The 23,590-nt window shown below is 36.8% G+C and overlaps 1 protein-coding gene across 4 annotated transcripts in view; it reads right to left on the bottom strand.

Annotated features, from left to right (window-relative positions):
• Window positions 1-254: 254 nt before the first annotated feature.
• Window positions 255-23,590, bottom strand: part of TSEN15 (tRNA splicing endonuclease subunit 15) — a 34,035-nt gene continuing 10,699 nt past the window's right edge. For 2 of the 4 annotated variants that reach the window (XM_049868276.1, XM_049868277.1), the window contains exons 5-6: window positions 2,425-2,578; window positions 255-1,918 (exon numbers count right to left, since the gene is read on the bottom strand). In XM_049868276.1, coding sequence (XP_049724233.1) covers window positions 1,898-1,918; window positions 2,425-2,578 — 175 coding nt within the window. In that variant the 3' untranslated portion in view covers window positions 255-1,897. The remainder of the gene's footprint in view (window positions 1,919-2,424; window positions 2,579-23,590) is intronic. The other 2 variants (XM_049868274.1, XM_049868275.1) reach the window with 2 other exon arrangements.

Genomic DNA, 23,590 nt, shown 5'->3' with positions numbered 1-23,590 from the left:
ACTGAGACCCTCAGTTAACAGCTTACAGGGACCTGCAAGCTATGAACAACCACAAGTAAGGAAGTGACCCCTTCCTCAGTCGAACCTAAGATGAACTGCAGCCCCGGAAAACACTTGGACTGCCAGAGTCCTGACCCACAAACACTGTGAGAATAGTGTGGACTGTTTTAAGCTGGTAAGTTTGTGTAATATTATTACCCAACAATAGATTCCTAATACATGTTTCAAGACACTTTTTTTAATTTTAAAACATTTTTATTATGAAAGTAATACAAATAGGGAAAAGACAAAGTTATTCATTTACTGTCCTGCCATCCTACTAAAACCACAGTTAGCAATTTGAGTTACTTTGTCATCTTTTTATTTTTGCTTGGTGTGATATTTACAGCCACAATCACACCTATTCATACACTTTTGTATATTGATTTTTTTACTTAATATAATACTTTCTCATGTTTCTTCATAATATTCATTACTAATTTTTAATGAATGTACCATTATATGTATATAAGTTTATTGACTGTTTCAGTAGACCAGGGGCTGCTCAATGGACCAATCTTGGTGCACTATCTCTTTTCATACAGTCCACAAGCAAAGAAGAGTTTTTACATTTTTAAGGGTTATAAAGAAACAAGAATATGTGATAGTCTTTTTAAGGCTTGTGAAGCCTAAAATATTTACTACCTTTAGCCCTATAAAAAAAAGTGGCTGACCCTTGCTGTTAGACTAGGGCTTGGAAAATTATGGCTGTGCATTTATAAAGTTCTGTTGGAAAAAACCCTTGCCCATTTGTTTACATATTGTCTATGGCTGCCTTTACACTACAAATGACAGGGTTGAGAAGTTGTGGCAGATACTGCATGGCCTTCAAAGCCTAAAAATATTTACTACCTGGCCCTTTACAGAAAAAGTTTGCTGATCCCAGCCCTAAATTTTTAAGTGGTTTATGTTTGGGATATTACAAGTCATGCTACTGGCACATCTTTGTGCATTAATTTTTCATACTTTGGACAACTTAATTGGGAGAGATTAACAAAAGTCGAATAACAGACTAGTTAATGAAGATATTTTTAAGGCTGATACTGTCCCACATTATTTCTTATAATATTCTAGGTATTATAGAATAAGGAGAGCCCTGGTGGTGCAGTGGTTAAGAGCTCGGCTGCTAAACAAAAAGTCAGCAGTTCAAATTCACCAACTTCTCCTTGGAAACCCTGTGGGGCAGTTCTACTCTGTCCTATAGGGTCACTATGAGTCGGAATCAACTCGATGGCAATGTTTTTGGTATTTTGGTTTTTATATAATAAGGGTGGTGCTTATAAAAGTGAAAAGGAAGATCCAGTACTTCTCTGGTCCCTATTAATCTAATTATGTAAGTTTACACTCTGGATGAACTTGGTTATTGCAATATGAAAACCAACTGAAAGATACATACTTTCTATATAAGGAGAGAGAAGTAAACTCTTTAAGTGTCCAAGTGTACATGAAATGTCACTGCAGGCTAGTTGTGGCTAAAAGGCTTTGGGAGAGTTGCAGAAAGCAAAGAGGTGGCAGGCTCAACAATGAGTCAGTAGCGGCATCAATGAACACGGAGGCAGCGATGAGTGTGGGATGACAGAAAAGACATGTGTTCCACCTTTTTGAACACATCTTTGGCATAAATGTATTTATAACCATAATTAAACTGTCTCCAGATAAGAAAGTTCTAGAGCAATTATCCTATATTTTTTAACAGAAAACATTCTTCTACCTGGAAACATTTATCTTTCAGAAAGAAAACTTATGGAATGGACCTGCTAAATCAACCCCGACTGTCTCTGAGATTAAAGATAAAGCAAGTTGATGGGTCTCAAATCCAATCTTGTATGAACAAGGTAAGCATCAGGAAGTATAGCTGTCATCTTCTAAGTGAAATATTCTGCAACACAAAAAAGAAGATCAGGATGGACCTTTTCCCCAGTAAATAATGTAATCTAAGAGCAAAATTAGGAAGGCATTTAATTTAAATATCCCAACTATAACAAAATACGTAAAAAAATCAAATATACTTAATTTATTAAAATGTACTTGTCAAAATATCAACCAATTTATATTTCATTAAGAAGTATTCTTTAGGTTAAAATTATTATTAATCTTTATGTTCCACATGAGTTATTCCTTAAATAATTGAATACATAATCACATGATGAAGTACTCTGTGGAACTATGAATTTCTCCATAGAGTGGTAGAATCAAATTATTTTTGCAGAGATAACTAGGAACATATTACTTTGAACAAAATATAGCCAGTTTCCTGAGGTATAAAAATAAAACCATTTTTTCTTGAATTTCTTCACACTGCGAAGGAAGAGTTCTATCAATGGCTTGATTCACACTTAAAATCATCTCACACTTTCCTCATTTTTTCAGTTTTCTGTCAGTTACCTCGAAACTGACCTGAGGGTCCGGCAGCATAAATCCATCAGTAAGCTTATAATAGACTATGGTGGAATCAGACTCCACTATGGCCAGAGTAAACGACATCGGCAAATCTGGATCGCCTTGCAATTTTCGAGATGCCTTTAAGATCTCCCTAATCCTGAAAATAAAGTCACAATACATTTAGGATTCACAGGATCACTCAATTAATGATAAAATCAAATGCTGTAAAATCTGGGAGGAGGCAGGCAACGGTATTTGTGGTGGGCTGATCAGTAGCTCCCGAAAAAATAAGTCCAAGTCCGAACCCTGGATCTTACTGGGAAGAGGGTCTTTGTAGATATAATTTAGTGAAGGATCTTGAGATGTGATCATCTGGGACTTAGGCTGGGTCCTAAATCCAAGACAAGTGTCCTTATAAAAGAAAGAAGATTTAAGACACAGAGGGGAAGGCCAAGTGAAGATGAAGGTGGAGGTGGGAATAACACGTCTACAAGCCAAGGAACAAGAATTGGAGAGAGAGGCTTGGAAGAGATTTTCCCTCAGAACCTCCAGAGGGAAGCAACTCTACTTGACTTCGGACTTGTGGCCTCCAGAACTGTGTTTTAAGCCACCTAATTTGTTATGGCAGCCCTAGAAACTAACACACCTCATATCCATAATGCTGGCTAAGGAAATCTCTGAAGGCTCAACTATAAACATTTAAAGTTGTCTTCTCCACAGAAATTCCTGCAAATAAGGATGTCTTAGTTACTCAGTGGGTGGCTTTAAAGAACATAAATTTATTTTCTCACAGTTCAGGAGGCTCAAAGTCCAAACTTGGAGGAGAGCTCTAGGTCTTTGTCTATTTCAGCTCCTAGTAGCTCCCAGCAATCCTTGTAGATACATTTGTCTCCAATGTATGTCTGTTCTTCTTCTCCCTGTGTGGGTTTTCGTGTCCATTTTACTCTTTTGATAACCCAAAAGTGATCAGAATTAGAACCCACCCTACTTGTGTACAGTCTAATTAACATAACAAAGAAAATCTTACTTCCAAACAGGATCATATTTATAGGTGTAGGAGACAGGATTTAACGCATATTTTGGGGGGACACAATTCAATTCATAACAAAGGGCTACCTACTGACCTTCAGTCCTTTTTTGCATTCACTTATCTCTCCTGATCATCATACCTGACAGAATCAAACTGTATTTAAGAACCTACAGACCGAAGGCACACGACCGTATTTTTATACAAATAATGCCTGTGTTACACATTTTTTACCAGTCACGCTCCCCTCTGCTAGGTATTTTCTTAAGTGTGCTTTGCTAATTTTTTTTACAGCAACAGGTAAAAAATTAGCATAGTGCTCTTATATAAACACCATTTGGGAGAAGGGTGCCATATAAAAATAGTTACTTGCATAAAAATACGGTAATAGTGTTTAGTGCATCTAAATTGGCTAAGGACCCATGGTGCTCATTTTCCAACTTCCAAGCTTGGCATCTTATTGTGGATCATAACTTGGTAGTCTGTCTTAGGTCTGTCTTTTTTTAAATAAACTATAATGAGCATCTCCCCCCATGGTTTTCATAATGGCTTTTAATGGCTAATATTCTATTCAGCTGACCAAATTTTACCCAATCTTTCCAGTATTGCTGTACAGTTCTTTCAGCTTGGGGAGGTGCGGGTGCTGATAAAGATAAGCTGCAATGATCATTTTCGTGCATACAGTTGTTCCTGTTTTTACTAAATTATACATCAAGCAATTAGTATTATAAAGGATTGGATTTCCATTTGCTTGCTGTGGAAAATAATACACCAAATCCAATATCTAGGACTTCAAAGCACTATTAATTTTTGTTTACCATAAACTAAAAACCCTTATTACTTACTCAAAGCCTGGGTTCAATAATTCAGTGAAATGTAACCTCCAGAGAAGCTTTCTTAAAAAGACAAATAAAAAGTCTCTGCTTTGAAATATTCTTACCACAATTACAATACTTTTTTTTTTTTTAATCTATAGCAGAGACTGCAGATTTTAAGAATGATTTAAAACAGCAACAAACTTCTGGAAAAGCCAAAACCAGTTTTTTCATTCTTACGTATCCCTTTAGCGCTGCATAATATGTTTGTTACTGCTGTCAGTTGCCATCAAGCCAACCCCCAACTCCTGGTGACCACACGAACAACAGAAAAAAACACTGCCCAGTCCTATGCCAACCCCATGATTGGTTGAAGACTGAACCAATGTAATCTGAAGGGTTTCACTGGCTGATTTTTGGAAGTAGATTGCCAGGCCTTTCTTCCTAGTCTGACTTATTCTGTAAGCTCCGCTGAATCCTGTTCCTCATCATAGCAACAAACAAGCCTTCGCTGACAGAAGGGCTGTGGCTGTGCACGAGGTACACTGGCTGGGAATTAAACCCAGGTCTTCTGCATGGAAGGCAAGAAATCTAACAGTGAACCACCGCTGCCAAAGTGATAACTGATTTGGTAAAACACCAGACACAAAAAGCCGTTTATCTACCATCTATCATTTAAGTTTATATAGGCATATAATTATTTCTGGAGAGAATGAGTATCTGAGTTTGTTTCCTCACATACAAGCCAATTCTGAAGTGACTATAAATGAGTTGAGTCAATATAGTAATACCTCAGTTATCAAGCGTAACTATCAGACAACATTTACTAGACAAATAAAATCTGTCTACCTGGCAAAATCTTAATTCCTTCTCAGGAGTCGGCAAAGCATCATCATCTCTCTGAAGTCTTCCCTACCACCTTTTCTCAGCCTCTGACAAAGTCAGCTGTCCTACCTACAGCAGCATGGGGGAAACCTTACATTATAGTAATCACTATGTGTATATTTACATAGTTTAGTGTCTCTTTTCCAATGGGTTCTAAGTATTTTGTAAATGAATCCTTTTTTTCTTTTTTTTAATTTTACTAATGTCCAATGCCTAATACAGTACCTGGGTAGAATGAATAAAGCTTTTTTCAATGAACAAGGTTTCCAAGTAGTTATGACTAAGTCTTTAGTAAATAAACTTTAAATTTATGCTTTTGACAGTTTTCTAAAATTTATCACATAACTCTCTAGTACACTAAACAGAAGCTAAACTTGTCCTGGTAGCTCATGGTCATCAGGATTTGGTATTATTACTGCAGACACAGTGGTAGATGGTATAGGACTTCAAACCAAAGAAGTCCTATTGATCCTAGACTTTAATTTCTTAAAAGTACCTGATATTTGCTTGCTCTTTCCAATTATTTTATCACTTATCTATACCAGGAATTGGCAAACTACAGTCACCTACTTTCTTTTATGGCCCATGAGCTAAGAATGACCTTTACACATTTAAAAATAGTTACATTTAAAATACCGTCTCTATTTTGCCACTTGGCCCACAAAGCCTAAAATATTTACTATCTGGCACTTTAAGAAAAAAACGTGCTGATCCCTGTTTTATAGCATGAAAAGGGTTAAAAATATGACTTGTCAGATATGATCATCAGAGAGCAGTAAATTTTTTTTTTAATTAGCAAATCAAAAGTCAAAACAGGAGGTTTCACCTCTAATTAGGATATAGAAGATCTCAAAAGACCACCATTCCTACCATAACAAAGAGAAAACACCTGATTAACTTAAAATATCATATTTTTCTTTATAGTCATAAAAGAGATGCGAACTCAAAGCAGTCTAAAGGAATGAAATTTGAATGAGAAATAAGCCTTTCCTAGATAAGCAGAGACCTACAGATAGCCATATCCATCTCTGAGGACAATTGCCAAGTCTGGGCATACATGGCTGGAGTAAGCCTCCTAAAGACAAGCAACTTTTCTGGGACAAGAAGAAACCAGCAAGACTTCTAATGATCACACACTAATTGGCTGGTGAATTGGAATCTGGAGGGACACCAATCTTTCCAGTCCACTAATTCTCCTCCATGGGACTTTTGCTGTGTAAGAGATAGCATGAAGAGCTGGGAATGGGCTGGAAAACATAAAGAGATGTCTAATCACAAAACCCTGCCAGAGTGAGATGCATGATTCCACTCTCATCTGAAATCAGAGGAGAACTGAGATAACTAATGCTTCAACTTAGCCCTGACCCAACTTGATTTCTGAATAGATTGATTAAATCAGGCCCTGCCCCACCTGCCAGATCTAGGGAAGGAAGGGCCCTTTGTGGGAGGGCATATTGTCCACATCAGCCTTTATTTATATAATATCTGCTATACAATGAAAAAGTCTAAGATACATGGAGAAGCAGGAAAATATATCTAATAATAGCAAAAAGTCAATATAAGAAGACCATCAGAAAACCAAGGTTGTTGAAAAACTCATATATTTGAATTAATAAAGACTCTAAAATAACTATTATAAATATGTTATAGTATTGTGAAAAAAACACAAAATGGGTGACAAGATGTGAAATTTCAGCAGAAAAATGGGATTTCTTAAAAAAAAACACAGAATTAAAAAATACAATTTTATTTTTTAAAATGTAGGAGTCCCTGGATGGCACAAATGGTTAAGTGCTCAAATACTAGCCAGAAGGGTGGCAGTTCAAACCCACCCAGAGACCTCAGGAGACAGGCCTGGCGGTCTGTTTCTCAAAGGTCTCAGCCTGGAAAACCCTATGGAGCAATTCTACTCTGTACACATGAGGTTGCCATGAGTCAGAATTGACCCAACAGCAACCAACAACAGGCCTAAAAAAATATATTGGATAGGCTTACAAGCAGAAGAAAAAATTAGCTAAGTTGAAAACAGTTCACTAGAAACTAAAGTGAAGTACAAAGAGAAAAATAATTTCTTAAAAACAGCAAAACATCAGAAGCCTTTGCTACAGTATCAAATAAGTCTAAAATATGTGTAATTAGAATTACAGAGGAAAGAAAAAGCAAATGGTGCAGGAGAAATATTTGAAAAGGTAATGGCTGAAAATTTTCCAAAATTGGTTTCTTTGAATCTGAAGTGTGTTTTTTACAGAGAGCATATAGTTGGATCATGTTTTTATATTCAGTCTGACAACTGGAATGTTTAGTTTATTCACATTTAAAATAATGTTTAGTCTATTCACATTTAAGTAATCTGATATGGTTGGATTTATGTCTACCATTTTGCTATTTGTCTTAAATATATCTCATGTCTTTTTGTTCCTCTGTTTCTTTTTTATCATCTTCTTTTGTATTAAGTAGGTATTTTCTAGTGTACCATATTAATTTGATTTTATTTTTACTATACTATTTGAGTTTCTTAATAGCTCTATAGATTTCTACATACATAATCTACCTCAGATTAATACTAACTTAATTCTAGTAAAATATAGGCAGTCCCCAGATTACGAACATTCCTAAGTCTGTCTTTAAATCAAATTTGCACATAAGTTGGAACAGTTAGGTATGTACGGTTCATGTCTAACATCGGTTGGTCAAATGTCTGTCTTAGTATATAGTGTACATTTCTCTATATAAAAAGCATTAAAGAAACACTTCCAGGCACACTAAAACAGCTCTAACATAGTAATACAGTGGTAATAATAATAGTTCTGATGTGTGTCGCAAAGCAGTCCCCATTTGTTATTACGAACCATTGTATGTACCTTGAATTTTTAATACAACAGGCTTTACGGTGGTTGGCTCACAAGTACAAGTTGTGTGTAACCTGGACATCCGTAAGCTGGGGACTGCCTGTATAGCTCCTCTCCCTTCTCCCTTCTTTGTGCTATTATTGTCATACATATTATCTCTCTGTATATTATAAATCCAATAATGCAGTGTTACAATTACTGCTTTACACAATCTTATGTCTTTTAAAAAAGTTAAAAGAAAGGAGAAAAAATATATCAGAGTCATTTATATTAACCTACATATTTACCACTTTTCATTTCTTCCTATGAATTCAAATTACTCCCTGGTATTTCCTTGATCTAATATAGTTCCATCGCCCCAAACCCTGATCATTTATGCTATTATTGTTGCATATATCACAACTTAATATGTTATAGCTTGGTCAGTTGATTTTTGATAAAAATGCAAAGGCAATTCAATAAAGAAAGTCTTTTCAACAAACCGTGCTATAAAATGAAAATAGCTCCAGTACACATAGCTCATTCTCTAGGACAGACGACATGCTAGCTCACAAAACAAGTCTCAACAAATTTAAAAAGACTGAAATCAGAGAAGGTATCTCGTCCAACCACAATTAAATGAAACTAGAAATTAATATAGACAGAAAATTGGAAAATACACAAATGTACGGAAATTAAACAACACCTATTAAACAACCAATAAGTCACGGAAAAAATCAAGACAGAAATCAGAAAATACTTAAGAGTCGAAAGAAAATGAAAGCACAACATACCAAAGCTTATTGGATACGCTGAAGGGACATTTATATATGCCTACATTAAAAAAAAGAAGAAGGGTCTCAAATCAATAACGTAACTCTACAACTTGAGGAAGTAGAAAAAGAAGAGCAAACTAAGTCGAAAGCTATCAAAAAATTGAAATAACAAAGATCAGAATAGAAATAATTGACACAGAAAACAGAAAAACAATAGACTCAACAAAAACAGACACTTTTTAAAAAAAAATCAGTTTAATTAACAAACCTTTAACTAGACTGACAAGTAAAAAGAGAGAAGATAAAAATATCTAAAACCAGAAATGAAAGTGGGAACATTACAATAGACCCTACAGAAATAAACAGGATTGTAAGAGAATGCTATGGGCAATTGTTTGCCAATAAATTAGATAACTTACATGAAATCGACAAATTGACTCAAGAAGAAATCTCAACCGACCTATAACAAGTGAAGAGATTGAATTAGTTATCAAAAACTGCCCAACAACAACAAAAGGCCTGATTCAGATGAACTAGGGAATTCCATCAAACATTTAGAGAAGAAATTACATAAATCCTTCTTAAGCTCTTCTAAAAACTAGAAGAGGTGGGAACACTTCCAAACACATTCTCTGAAGCTAATATTACCCTGATAACAAAACAAAGTCATAGACAATACAAGAGGAAAAAAAAAACTACAGACCAAAATCTCTTATGAATATAGATGCAAAAAATCCTCAACAAAATGCTAACAAACCAATCTAACACAATATTACAAGGATTGCACACCATGATCAAGTGGGATTTATTCCAGGAATGCAAGGATGCTTCAACATTAGAATATCAATCAATGTAATATACCACATTAATAGAACAAAAGAAATGAATCACAGCATCATCTCAATTAAGGCAGAAAAAAACATTTGACAAAATCTAACACCCTTTCATGAAAACAACACTCAACAGACTAGATTAGAAGAGAAAAATCTTCAATAGGATAAGGGGCATTTATGAAGAACTCACAACTAAAATCACACCCAATGTAGAAAGACTAGAACTTTCCCCTTAAGATCAAGAACAAGACAAGAATGCCCCCTCTCACCACTGCTATTCAATATTGTAGAAGTCCTAGCCACAGCAGTTAGTGAGGCAAGAAAAAGAAATAAAGGGTATCCAGATCAGAAAAGAAGAAGTACAACTATCCCTATTCACAGATGACATGACCCATATATAGAAAACCCCAAAAGAATCCACAGAAAGCTACTAGAGATAATGAACAAATTTAGCAAAGTGGTAGGGTACAAGGTCAACACACAAAATCAGCTGGATTTCTATATACGAGCAATGAGAAGTCTGAAAAGGAAATAAAAAATTCCATTTACAACAGTATGTAAAAGAATAAAATACCTAGGAATAAATTTAACTAGTGCGGTAAAAGACTTGTACATTGAAAACTATAAAACATTGCTGAAAGAAATTAAAAACCCATTGCCACTGAGTCGATTCCAACTCATAGCGACCCTATATGACAGAAATAAAGAACTGCCCCATAGGTTATTCTTTATGGAAGTAGACAGCCACATCTTTCTCCAGCAGAGCGGCTGGTGACCACCAACATTTTGGTCAGCAGCCAAGTGCTTAACCGTTGTGCCACCAGTGATCCTTGGAAGAAATTAAAGAAGATCTAAGAAAATGCAAGGACATTTCATGTTCATTGATTGGAAGACTTAATATTATTTAGATGTCAACAATACCTAAAGCAATTTATAGATTTAATGCAAGCCCCCTCAAAATTCCTACAGCCTTCTTTGAAGAAATGTTAAAAAAAAAAAGTCAACCTTCAAATTTATATGGAATTATAAGGAACCCTAAATAGCCAAACCAAAAAAACCAAACCAAACCCATTGCCGTCGAGTCGATTCCGACTCATAGCAACCCTACAGGACAGAGTAGAACTGCCCCATAGAGTTTCCAAAGAGCACCTTGCGGATTTAAACTGCCGACCTTTTGGTTAGCAGCTGAAGCAGTTAACCGCTACACCACCGGGGTTTCCAAATAGCCAAAACAATCTTAAAAAGAACAACAAATGGAGGACTCATACATCCCAATTTCAAAATGTACTATAAAGTTACTATAATCAAAACAGTCTGGTACTGGTATAGACATGTAGACCAATGGAAAAGAATTGAGAGTCCACAAATAAACTCATACATCTATGGTCAACTGATCTTTGACAAGGGTGCTAAGTACATTCAATGAGGAAAGAACAGTCTCTACAATAAATGGTGCTGGGACAACTGATCTCCACATCCAAAAGAATGAAGTTGGATCCAGACCACAATAACTTAAATGAAAATTAACTTAAAAGATCAATGACCTAAATGTAAAAGCTAAAATCATAAAATGCTTAGAACAAAACATAGGCGTAATGCTTCTTAGACTGTAGTTTTTGACAATGGATTCTAAATACGACACCAAAAGCATGAGCAACAAAATATATAAACTGGACTTCACCTGCCGGGGGCCAGCCTCAGCAATGAACAGGGTTACCAGAGGAGGGGTAGAGTTCGGCGAAAAAGAATGAGAGGTAGTGTGTCTTATATTTTCATTTTGCAGAAAAAGAAAGCCTCTGCTCTTTATTTTTTACATGGTCTTTTATATCATAAGCTTACAAAAGCATAACATCGCATGATCAATAAAGGGGCAGTACAAGATATAATCATAAACATCATTTCCCAGAGACATAATTTTCCAAGTGACACATAGTACAGTTCCGCATACACACACAAGTACAATGAGTTTTTGTTTAATTGAAGAGAATATTTTGTTGATATATTTTTACACAAAGTAACAATTGACTTCATACTGCTTTACACTTTATGCTTAATCTTGCAATTCCTTCCACAGTTTTTATAATAATTAATCTTTTTGCAAAAACTGTTGCCACATAGGCTTTGTCCATTTTGTCCAGGGTGGCCAAATTCTTGTAGTCCAGCCACTTTGGGTTACGTCATATTGTCCACGATTATGCCAAGGACAATTAGCCCAATCTCTATACCCAAAGACCAGTCAAGCGCAGCAGTGAGCGGGGTAGACGAGAAGGTTGACCTGTAATTGGCTGAGAAATTGGCTGAGAGAACTCACTGCCTTTTGTTTTTCCACTTTTATGGGATCATGTGTGGGTGGTGGTTTAATCACAAAAGGGCCTCGGTAAATACCAGGATTCCACCATCCTGTTTTTGTTTTCCATAGTCGAGCTATTTGTTTTTCCCCTAAGACAACTTCATGTTGACCCCCAAGTAATACACGGGCTGTCCCTACCCGGGATTTCACCAGGGGATTATGAGTAGGACGCCCCCCGTCCAAAGGTCCCTAAATCTATAATGGAATTTTATGCTTATACATTCTGCTATACACAGGCTGAAAATGAAATAGAAACATAACACAGATGACAGAGATATTCCTGACTTTTCAGGAATTCTTCGATGTTTATGCTAGGGGCAGTGGGTGCAGAGGGGCCGCCCTTGCAGCCTGGCTCTTCCTGACTTTTCAGGAATTCTTCAATGTTTATGCTGGGGGCAGTGGGTGCAGAGAGGCTGCCCTTGCAGCCTGGCTCCTCCTGACTTTTCAGGGATTCTTCAATGTTTATGCTGGGGGCAGTGGGTGCAGAGAGGCTGCCCTTGCAGCCTGGCTCCTCCTGACTTTTCAGGGATTCTTTGACGTTTATGCTGGGGGCAGTGGGTGCAGAGGGGCCGCCCTTGCAGCCTGGCTCCCAGCATTCACCAAAATGAAAAACTTTTGTACACCAAAGACTTTATCAACAAAGTGAAGACACAACCTACAGAATGGAAGAAAATATTTGGAAACCATGTATCTGAAAAGGGTTTAATATCCAGAATATACAAAGAACTCCTACAACTCAACAACCCCATCAAAAAATGGGCAAAGGATTCAACAGGCATTTCACCAACAAAGACATACAACTGCCAATAAGCACATGAAAAGATGCTCAAGGGTGTTAGTCATTAGGGGAATGCATGTGAAAACCACAATGATATACCATTTCACTCTGCTAGGAAGGCTATTATCAGAAAAACGAAAAATAACAAGTGTTGGCAAAAATGTAGAGGTAAGTGAAACACACATTCATTGCTAGTGGAATTGTAAAATGCTGCAGCCACTGTAAAAAACAGTTTGACATTTCCTCAAAAAGTTACACACAGAATTATCGTATGACCTGTAATTCCATTCCTAAGTATATACTCAAAAGACTTGAAAGCAGGGATGGATACATATACTTTTACACCATTATTCATCACAGCATTATTCACAACAGCCAGAAGATGGAAACAACCCAAGTTTTCAGGGAGATGAACAGATAAATAAAAAGGAGCATATACATATAATGTAATATTATTCAGCAATAAAGAAAAACGAAGTTGTATGCATGCCATGGCACAGATGAACCTTGAAAACATTACGCTGAGTGGAATAAGCTCAACACACAAAGACAAATATTGTATGTTCCCACTTACATGAAATATCTAGAAGAGGCAAATACATAGAGGCCAAAGTTTATCAGTGATTACTAGGGGCAGCTGTAAGGGGGGAAATGGGGAGTTGTTCCTTAAAGAGCACTGAGTTTCTGTTTTAAGGTTGATGGAAATATCTATAAACAGATAGTGATGATAGTTGCACAACATAGTGACCGTAACGAATGTCACCGAATTGTACACCTAGAAATGGTTGAAACGGCAAATGTTCTGTTATATATATTTTACCACAATAAAAAAAATGAAGATAGCATGCCTCTATGTCTACATATAGGATTACGGCAAGGATCAAATGAGGTGGCGTATATGAAAGGCCTTTTCAAACTGTCAAGTAGTCACTGAATACAAGTATTATTACATAGTACCTAATTCAATTTTGCTACCTTGCAAATTGAGACATAACGTTTGTATTTGTCCCTACCCACACGGGTATTACTAAAAAAAGGACAGTAACCCAAATATGGAAACCCTGGTGACACAGTGGTTAAGAGCTACATCTGCAAACCAAAGGGTCGGCAGTTTGAATCCACCAGCCACTCCTTGGAAACTCTATGGGGTAGTTCTGCTCTGTCCTATAGCGTTGCTATGAGTCAGAATCGACTCGACGGCAACGGGGTTAGTTTTTGGTTAACCCAAATATATTAAGGTACACAGCGCCCTTAGTAAAAGTATAGAAAATGCTCATTTTCTAAAGCAGAGAGGCTGAATCCCAGAAATTGAGACTTAGTCCTTAAAAAAAATAAACTTCCATCTAGTTCAAACTGCATGACAATTAGCTAGATTCCTGCTTGTATCAGAGATTTACTTTAGAGAGAAATATTTAGATGAAGCAATCATAGATATGCACCAGAAATCTTAGCAGCCCTGATGGGAAGTGACAGCCTGATAAAAGACAACACGTGCCAAGTATTTTATGTATGCAAATCTTGTTAATACAACTATATATTTTCCTTCTTCAGAAGTGATAAACCAATATCTGAAGTCACAGGAAAAAAAAATTTTTTATCTGCTGTCCATCTTAAATTAATTGATTTTCTAAAAAGACAGAAAAGAAGGAGACCTTGAATCAACTGAATTTTTAAATTATCTAAATCTTCTGTTGTTGGCATGTACTATAGTTACTCTCTAGAGTGCAATATACACAAAATCCAAAGCCACCGCAACGCACACAGGTTAAAAATAAGTTTCCCTAAACTTCTTTAACTGGCAGAGTGAGGGACACAGACCAGAAGGGAAAATATAAAACAAACAACCATTAAGACTACTTTTGCACATTTTCCATTTCTCAAGATATTGTTTACCCCAGACCATACACATCTACATATATACACATATATGTAGACAGATGATAGCTAGATAGTATCTTAGTCATCTAGCGCTGCCATAACAGAAATAGCACAAGCGGATGGCTTTAACAAAGAGAAACTTTTAGGTTACAAGCCCAAATCCAGGGCATCAGCTCCAGGAAAGGCTTTTTCTCTCTGTGGGCTCTGGAGGAAGGCCCTTGTCCTCAATCCTCCCCTGCTGGAGGAGCTTCTCAGGCACAGGGATCCTGGGTCCAAAGGGCGCGCTCTGCTCCTGGTGCTGTTTTCTTGGTGGTATGAGGTCCCCCTGTCTCTCTGCTTGCTTCTATCTTTTATATCTCAAGAGACTGCCTCAAGACATAATCCAATCCTGTAGGCTAAGTCCTGCCTCACTAACACAACTGCCGCCCATCCTCCCTCATTAACATCATAGAGGCAGGATTTACAACATTTAGGAAGATCACACAATACCAGAAATCATGGCCCAGCCCAACGGATACACACATTTGGGTGGGTAGGGGGTGGGGAGGCACATAATTCAATCCATGACGGATGGGATGGATAGGATGGACGGGATGGACTGGATGGACGGGATGGACTGGATGGACGGGATGGACTGGATGGACTGGATGGACGGGATGGATGCATGGGATGCATGGATGCATAGATGACTGATACTTATTTTTTCCTAAGAGAATTCAGGATAGAAATTTCCATCTCATCCACTGCTCTTTTTTCATTCTCAACTGACACGTTTCCAGGGTTCTTTGCCTGATATAAACTGCAAAACATTTTCAGAGTCACCCAAAACACCCATACAGGAAACCATAACATTTGAAAACCAGCTCAGTGTTGTAAAGGGGGTTTGTCTTCAGAGTTCAGGGAAGTCACTGTCAAAAATGAAATGGAAATTCCCATCTCTTGTTTATTCTACTTGGTGGGTACAGGGGGGAAAACTACCAGTAAATCTTCCCAGTCATAACTGAATAAAAAAGTTCATTCTCTGTTACCTAAAAGACACTTGGAAAATCTTACAAAGATTCTTGTTCAGGGTCTCCACCAGTCTGTTTTTAATATATATTTAAAGTAGCGCCATCATCTTTCCGTATTCAAGAACGTTCTTGTTTGTTTTCTTTATAGGATACCATATTAACTCCTAAAACTGCTTATTTTGCCTTTAAGTCATCAGATTGTGCTTTTCTCAATCTATTATTATTATTACTACTAACTTATATGTATAGTTTTTAAAAGCTCAGTTCTCTGGAAAAATATTATGGAAATGTTCATCACACAAATCTAAAATAATAAAGTAGATAATGAAATTCCTTGAATTTCATATTATAGTTCACATTAACTATTACTAATAAAAGGTTCTAAAGTCCTATTTTATAAATAGTGAAGCATCACCAGAATATTATAATCTCACTTCTAACAAGTTTAAAGTCTTAATTTAGAAACAAAGAACAAAGTTAGCTTATAAATACAGAATTTTTAAAAGCTCAGTTCTTTGAAAAATTATGCAGATGGCAATCACGCAAATCTAAAACAATAAAGCAGATAATAAAATTCCTTAAAGTTCATATGGAGTCCCTGGGTGGCGCAAAGAGTTAAGACGTTCAGTTGCTATCTGAAAGGGTGGAGGTTCCGGGCCACCCGAAGGTGCCTCAGGAGAAATGCCTGGTGATCTACTTCCCAAAAACATCAGCCACTGAACACCCCAGGGAGCACACTTCCACTCTGACACAGGGGGCTGCCCTGAGTAGGGGTCGACTCTGCCACTGAACACCCCAGGGAGCACACTTCCACTCTGACACAGGGGGCTGCCCTGAGTAGGGGTCGACTCTGCCACTGAACACCCCAGGGAGCACACGTCCACTCTGACACACGGGGGGCTGCCCTGAGTAGGGGTCGACTCTGCCACTGAACACCCCAGGGAGCACACTTCCACTCTGACACACGGGGGGCTGCCCTGAGTAGGGGTCGACTCTGCCACTGAACACCCCAGGGAGCACACGTCCACTCTGACACGGGGGGCTGCCCTGAGTAGGGGTCGACTCTGCAGCAGCTGGTAAGAGTTCATATCCGAATGAGTCGGAATTGACTTGACGGCAACGGATCTGGTTTGGTTTTATACAAATTCACATATGACAAACATGAACTACGTGTTAATTATATAAGAATTTCAGGTTTTGAGTCAGTTATATCTCTAGGAAAAAAATCTACCTAAAGAAAAAGGTATATAAGTAGTAATCATAGTTGCTGATCAACAATAACAAAATTTGATACTAGTAAGAGGTCTTCCCTTCTTGTAACTGTTCCTGAGGAGCACCGGACACAGATAACAGGGTGACGCAGAAGCGTGGTGCAGCTAACTTGGAAACAGTGCTGAGGTAAGCACACGTTATACAATTTCGCTAATGCCCTTCGTGCAAGCTATTTAAACACCCTCCATAAATCTCAGCATTTATTTTTCTATAATAATCCTACAACGGAGACTAACTAATCTGTGGAGATTTACATGCCATAATGCAACTTTGAACACAATGCAAAATTAACTTGGTGCCCAAGGCACCAAAGAAGGCTTATTCATCCGCAGGCTCAGCCCAGAAAGTTCCAGGGATAAGACCACTTCCTTGGGAATCATGCCAATGCCTGCCTAGTACAAAATTACAGCAGCTAAAATCCCAAAGGAGTTTTCTGAACAATCCAGTGTCTGTTGGGCTATCCAGCCCAGTGGGAAGACATTCTGTTGAAATGAACTGCAAGCCTTCTTTTTTCTTTTTCATAGTAAGAGAAAAAAACGCTGTGTCAGTTAAAAGAAGCAGCCAGAATTTGGGGGAGTTTACCAGCAACAGGTTTCCAAGAGGCAGTGGGAGGACACACATTCTGATATGCAGGGAAACAAAGTGACAAAAGCCATTTTATCCGTTATTAGACCTCAGGCCTCAAGTAACAGTCATTCAAGGAATTTGTAATAAAGAATATGCTTCCTGAAAGAGGAAATATTTTTCGATTATAGGAAAATGAAAATGGAGTACCTTCAAGAAGATATGTGTCGCTTCAGGATTAAATCTTATTAACTTTGAACATCTTTAGAAATGCTCTAAGGAAGGATCTCAATTAGTTCTAGTAACCCTTAAAGCCACCATTAATTTAAGTCCTTTTCCCAAGAGTCTAGGGAAAAAGAAGGGTAACAACAACCACAGAAGGAGGGGAGAATGTGGATGAAAAAGAATTTGACTAACAGATAAGAAGGCTATTCATAGCACTGGCAGAGTGCTTTTTCAGACTTGATATTGTTCTCTATCCTCAAATGCATATTATACATACAGCGTAAAGTGTGGGTAACAGTGGTGATAAATCCTGCAAGCTGATGGATTTTGCAAGCATTCTAGCTTTTTGAAATCTCTTGGAAGGTTGCTAATAATATATTCTCATATTCTTTAAGGTATTATTTAGAAAGTTGCTAATGGCAAAAACTCTTGATTTAGCTTTCTCTCACCTTTGAATTCCTTAATCTCTTCTGCTTCTGACCCATTGCTCCCTTGACACACACACACACACACACACACACACACACACACACACACGTATCAATCCAGGTCTTTCTTACCACCTTCCAGGAGTGACCCAATTTGGAATTTACTTCAGGCCAGGTGGTTCTCTCCCTTCCAATCTGTTGGTGATGGTGTATTTCCATATTCTTCATTATCTTAGTCATCCAAGTTTACAAATGCCCTTTGCCAGCACAGTTCCATCACTCCTGTATGAAGTTTCATCAGTATTATGGGATCTACCACCTTCAGGCAGGCACTCCCTCTTGGCCCTCAATGCTTTGCTTGTGCTATTACTTTGCCAGGAACAGCCATTACCATCCTTGGTCCATATTAAATGCCTACACATATTTCATTTGTCCTTCAGGAATCTTTCTCAGACGCTCCTACCTCTACACCACCAGTCTAGGTTGAATCTCCTTCCTTTGCAGTCTTGCTCAGTGTCCTGCACCTACTTCTCATTACACTTATCACATGGGATGTGAATGTCTGTCCACCTCTGCCCCTAGGCCGAGAACACCTTGTTTTGTATCCCCCTGAGCCCAGCACACAACAACAACGAATAAGCAACCTGGAAAACAGTGGGATAATATGCAGTTTGCCCTTTTATCTTGCTCACAAATCCAATCATGCTTCTATTTTGCCTCTAGATAATCTATAATTATACTTGTAATCATATACATTCATTAATATTTAAAGAAAAATTATAATTATATGCATTTATAGCATTTTCACTGAAGGATATATTGTTTTCTTATAAGAACAATAAGTAAAATTTTAATTTCACTACACATTTCAATGAGTATGAGTTTTTTTCTCCCCATAAAATCACTGATACGACAGATTTGAAAACAAATAATTGGTCCATTTTTATTTATGTGGGTTACTGCTATGATAACATATAGATAGCTAATAAAATATTTTTAAAATAATTATGTCCTTTACAAAAGAAAAATTACTACTGACAGTCTTCAAAAGCTATGCTAGAGACAATTAATTCTGACCAAAAAGATATGATATCGCTTAATAAACTAAGAAACAGATTTTTTAAATTTACAGATTTATAAAAACAAAAAATAATCTGCCACTTATTTCTTATATGTATTGAGTTGTTTTTACTTTTCTTAAGGGTATCAATTTCATTAATTTTACAAAAATCTTGTCAAAAGAGTTTTGATCAAACCACCTCAGCTGCTGAACTAGCATATGGGAAATTTAGTGCATGAAATTTGTCGCCTTGGTCTAAACTTCTAGAGTAATATTCAGATTGGAGGATGCCAAGAAAGAGAACACATGGAATAATTTTCTCTCAGAAGAAATGGCTGAGTGTACCCATTTTAGAGCTCACCAGTAACCATAAGAGAAACACCACTCATTTGTGGGACTGGAAGGATAGAACAGTCGTTAGAGAGGTTCCTTCCCCACATAAGTTATCTATCAATCTTCTCTGACACCAAGGGAAGAGAGCCATTTATAATTTAGCCAAGTTTAAAAGGATGAATGAACTTTTGCTATTATTAAGCAAGAAACTACAATATCCTTGGTAACAAGGGAGATTCACAGATCATATCAAATAATATCTTAATTTTCCTGGTTTTTATAACTGTAAAAAATATTTTGATCAGCTTTTTATTTTAAACCTATAATATGCATTATCGTGAATAAGCTTAAAATACAGCAACTATGGTTTTAGTTTTTATCCCATCTCTCATATCTTACTGGAGAAACTAAACTTGCATTGAAATTGGGTGTCAACACAGTCTATCAGAAAAAGACACCAGCATTTAAAAAAGAGAAAACCTCGTTTTATCTCCTCACAACTTCCTACAGGTTCTTACATAAGTCACCTAAGATATACTCTCATTTACAGCTACATGTAATATTAATTCTGTTACAGAAACCTGTAAAATTATTATCCTAACTTTGGGATAATATATTTCCCCAATTTAGGGTACTCAACAAATATCAATGGCAAGATAGCACAAAAAGAAGTGAATAAAGTTACCTGGACATAAAGTTTGACTTCATTTGGTATGTTAGCACTGAAAAAGATAGGCTCTTGGCTTTAGTTAGGCTTCCTCTGGTTGTCTCACCTTTAAACCCATCATATCTCTTGATCTCTGTAAATCTAGGAATATGATTTTATGCCATTGCTGGGTTTGGGGACCGTGCTCATACCACTAGTCATTTACAAGACATGCTACATGGATTCTTCAAATGCACTTTAGCAAGAGACATTCTAGAGGACTTTCCATATGTAACCACTTAAATACATCATTTAACATGGTATTTTATAACATAAACTAAAAATTATTTCACATTAACTTTAGGAAGCTTTAGAAGAGAGAAAAAGGATATGTTCGTCCCTTCAAGAAACAGTAAGAATTAATCACTTCATACTCTGTCAGCACAATTTTCTCAGCAGATAATCAGAAATGGGCATCTGACCAAATTTTACTCTCCCACTGGAGATCAGTGATTTACCATTAAAGCAATATTTTCACAAAGGGCTAGTATATACAAGACCTTCTGAGACTTGGAAAATATGACAAGGTGTTTAACTATGACCATATACTATGTATAACTGCTTTACAGCAAAGACTAGTCACAAACTGTACTTTTTACTCAAAGTCATACATTCACTCATTGCCATTCAAATACACATTCACCCTGTAATGGAATGTGTCTGTAGTCTAGCCAGAATCTGTGTAAATAAAATCACCAGGTCTAAAGCCTAGGAAGATAAGGGCAGAAATGGATACGAAACTTTTTAGGCGTTCTTAGAAATACACGCAGATATAACATTGAACTGTGCCTACAACTGTTACTTTTTAAGAAGTCAGAAAATGTAAACACACCATGAAATAAATAATGGAAAGAATAAGCCACAACTATATATGTCACTAGTTTTTTTTTTTTTTATATATGTCACTATACCACTCAACAGTCAAGGAGCTAGACAGCTATTAAAATGGTTTTATTGATACGGCAAAATTTATTGGTATCACTAGGAAAATGTTGAACTAAGTTGTAGTTAACTATGAAAATGACAGAGTTTGTCTGGTCCAGTTTTACAAACAATAGACTCCAAAACTTGGGAACTACGATAAGCACAAGGACAGGTATCTGGCCAAATACGCTATATACCCTTTGTAAGTAATATGTAATTGCACCTCCAGCAAACTGCCATTTCCCCTTGCTCTCTACTCTTTCATGCAACCTAGCTTCCTTTTAGTAAAATGTTATTTAAAGTTTTTGAGGAATACAGAGCATCGGTTTTTTTTTTTTTTTTTTTAATGCTTTAAGCAGCTGAGCAGCACAGTCTATAATGGTGATTTATAATTGGTGTGCTGAGCTTGGCTGCGCAGTGTGTGGCAACCAATTTGTTTCTAACAATAAAGTGCCAACATTGAGCGGTTACTTTTTCATATAAAACTAATATTCCCTATAATATATTATCATTCTCATCCACTCACATTCCAACAAGTTTTTTTGAGTGGGAGTCAAAGGAGGAAGTTAGAACTAAGAGGTATTGGGAATAATATATAAACCAAAGCCTATCCTATCTACGCTGCAGTCTAAGAGAACTGAACTAGAATCCTGAGTCAAAAACAACAATAATTATAACAACAAAGGTTTAAAAAAAAAAAACTAAACTCACTGCCAGTGAGTTCACTGTGACTCATAGCAACCCCACAGGGTTTCCAAGGCTACAAGTCTTTACAGAAGCAGACTGCCACATCTTTCTCCTACAGAACTGCTGGTGTTTCTGAACTGTCAATCTCTTGGTTAGCAGTTGAACACTTTAATCACCACGCCATCAGTATGGTGATTAAAATCAAGCCTCATTCCAGCTGCCAATGTGCAGGAAATACAGAAGGCAGAGAAAAATGTTGAAAATGAAGGGTTAGAAGGGAAACCCATAGATGAGGCATCTGCAAATTTTGGTCCGTGGGACAAATTTGGCCAGCCTCTATTTTTATAAATACAGTTTTAGAAGAACAGAGCCACGTCCACTCATTTCTGTATTGTCTATGGCTGCTTTCACACTAACGTGGCAGAGTAGTTGTGACAGAGATCAAATAGTCCATAAACCTAAAATAGGTACTATCTAGAGCTTTCCCGGGAAAAGTGTGGCCACCTTTAAGGCAGAATTTTTTTTTTTTTTTAAGGTAGATTAACAGAGATCTAAAAGACATAGTACTTTGGGTGAAATTTACGGGATGAAAAAAAAGCACTGTTTAGAGGTAAATGTGTAGTATTAACTGCTTATATAACCAATATCAGGAATAAAAGAGGGAACATCATTACAGACCCTACCAATATTAAAAGAATAATAAGTGAATATTATGAATAAGTTTATATCAACAAATTTGGTAACATAGGTGAAATAAACAAATTTCTTCCAAAATACAAATACCGGAGCTCACTCAGAAGAAACAGATAACTGGACCCCCCTACCTTTATCAATATAATTGCATTTGTAGTTTAAAAACCTTCCTAGAAAGAAAACTTCAGGTTCAGATGGCTTCACTGGTAATTTCTACCAAATGTTTAAAGAAGAAATAATACCAATTCTATAAAAACTCTTCCAGAAAATAGAAGAGGAGGGGATACCTTTCAATTCATTTTATAAGGTCACAATTACCCCAGTATAAAAACAGGCAAAGGCATTACAAGAAAACCACAGACCAATATCCCTCATGAACAGAGATGTGAAAATCCTTAATATTGCAAATCGAATAATTTATGACCAAGTAGGATTTAGCGCAGGAATGTAAGGTTGACTGAACACTTGAAAATCAAAAAATTCACCATCTAAACATATTTAACATAAAAAAGATGACATTAATAACACAAAGAAACATTTAACAAAATCCTGCATCCATTCATGACAAAAATTTTAGAAAACAATGGGTAAAGGGAATTTCCTCAGCCAGATAAACAGCATCTACAAAAATAAAAAAATAAAATAAAAACTACAGCTAACATCATACTGATGGTTAAAGACAATGTTTCTCTCTGAGACTGGGAACATAGCAAGGATTCTGCTCTTACTACTTCTGTTCAACATTGTACTGGAGGTCCTAGCCAATGCAATGAGGCAAGAAAAAAATAAAAAACAGATGTGAAAAGAAATAATACAGTCTTTATTTGCAGACAACGTGATCATCATCATAGAAGATACCAAAGACTCTACAAAATGACTACAAGAAATAGTAAGAAAATTTAGCAAGGTTAGCAGGATACACTCAGTAGAAAAAACATTGTTTTCTATATACTCAAAATGATCACCACCACTCGTCTGTCAGTTTGTCGTACTGTGATGGCTTGTGTGTTGCTGTGATGCTGGAAGCTATGCCAACAGTGTTTCAAACACCAACAAGGTCACCCAAGGTGGACAGGTTTCAACTGAGCTTCCAGACT

The sequence above is a fragment of the Elephas maximus genome, chromosome 24, assembly GCF_024166365.1.
Source record: "Elephas maximus indicus isolate mEleMax1 chromosome 24, mEleMax1 primary haplotype, whole genome shotgun sequence".
In the NCBI taxonomy this organism is placed as follows: Eukaryota; Metazoa; Chordata; class Mammalia; order Proboscidea; family Elephantidae; genus Elephas; species Elephas maximus.
The sequence above is the reverse complement of the archived record's forward strand: the minus strand, read 5'-3'. Positions and strand labels throughout refer to the sequence as shown.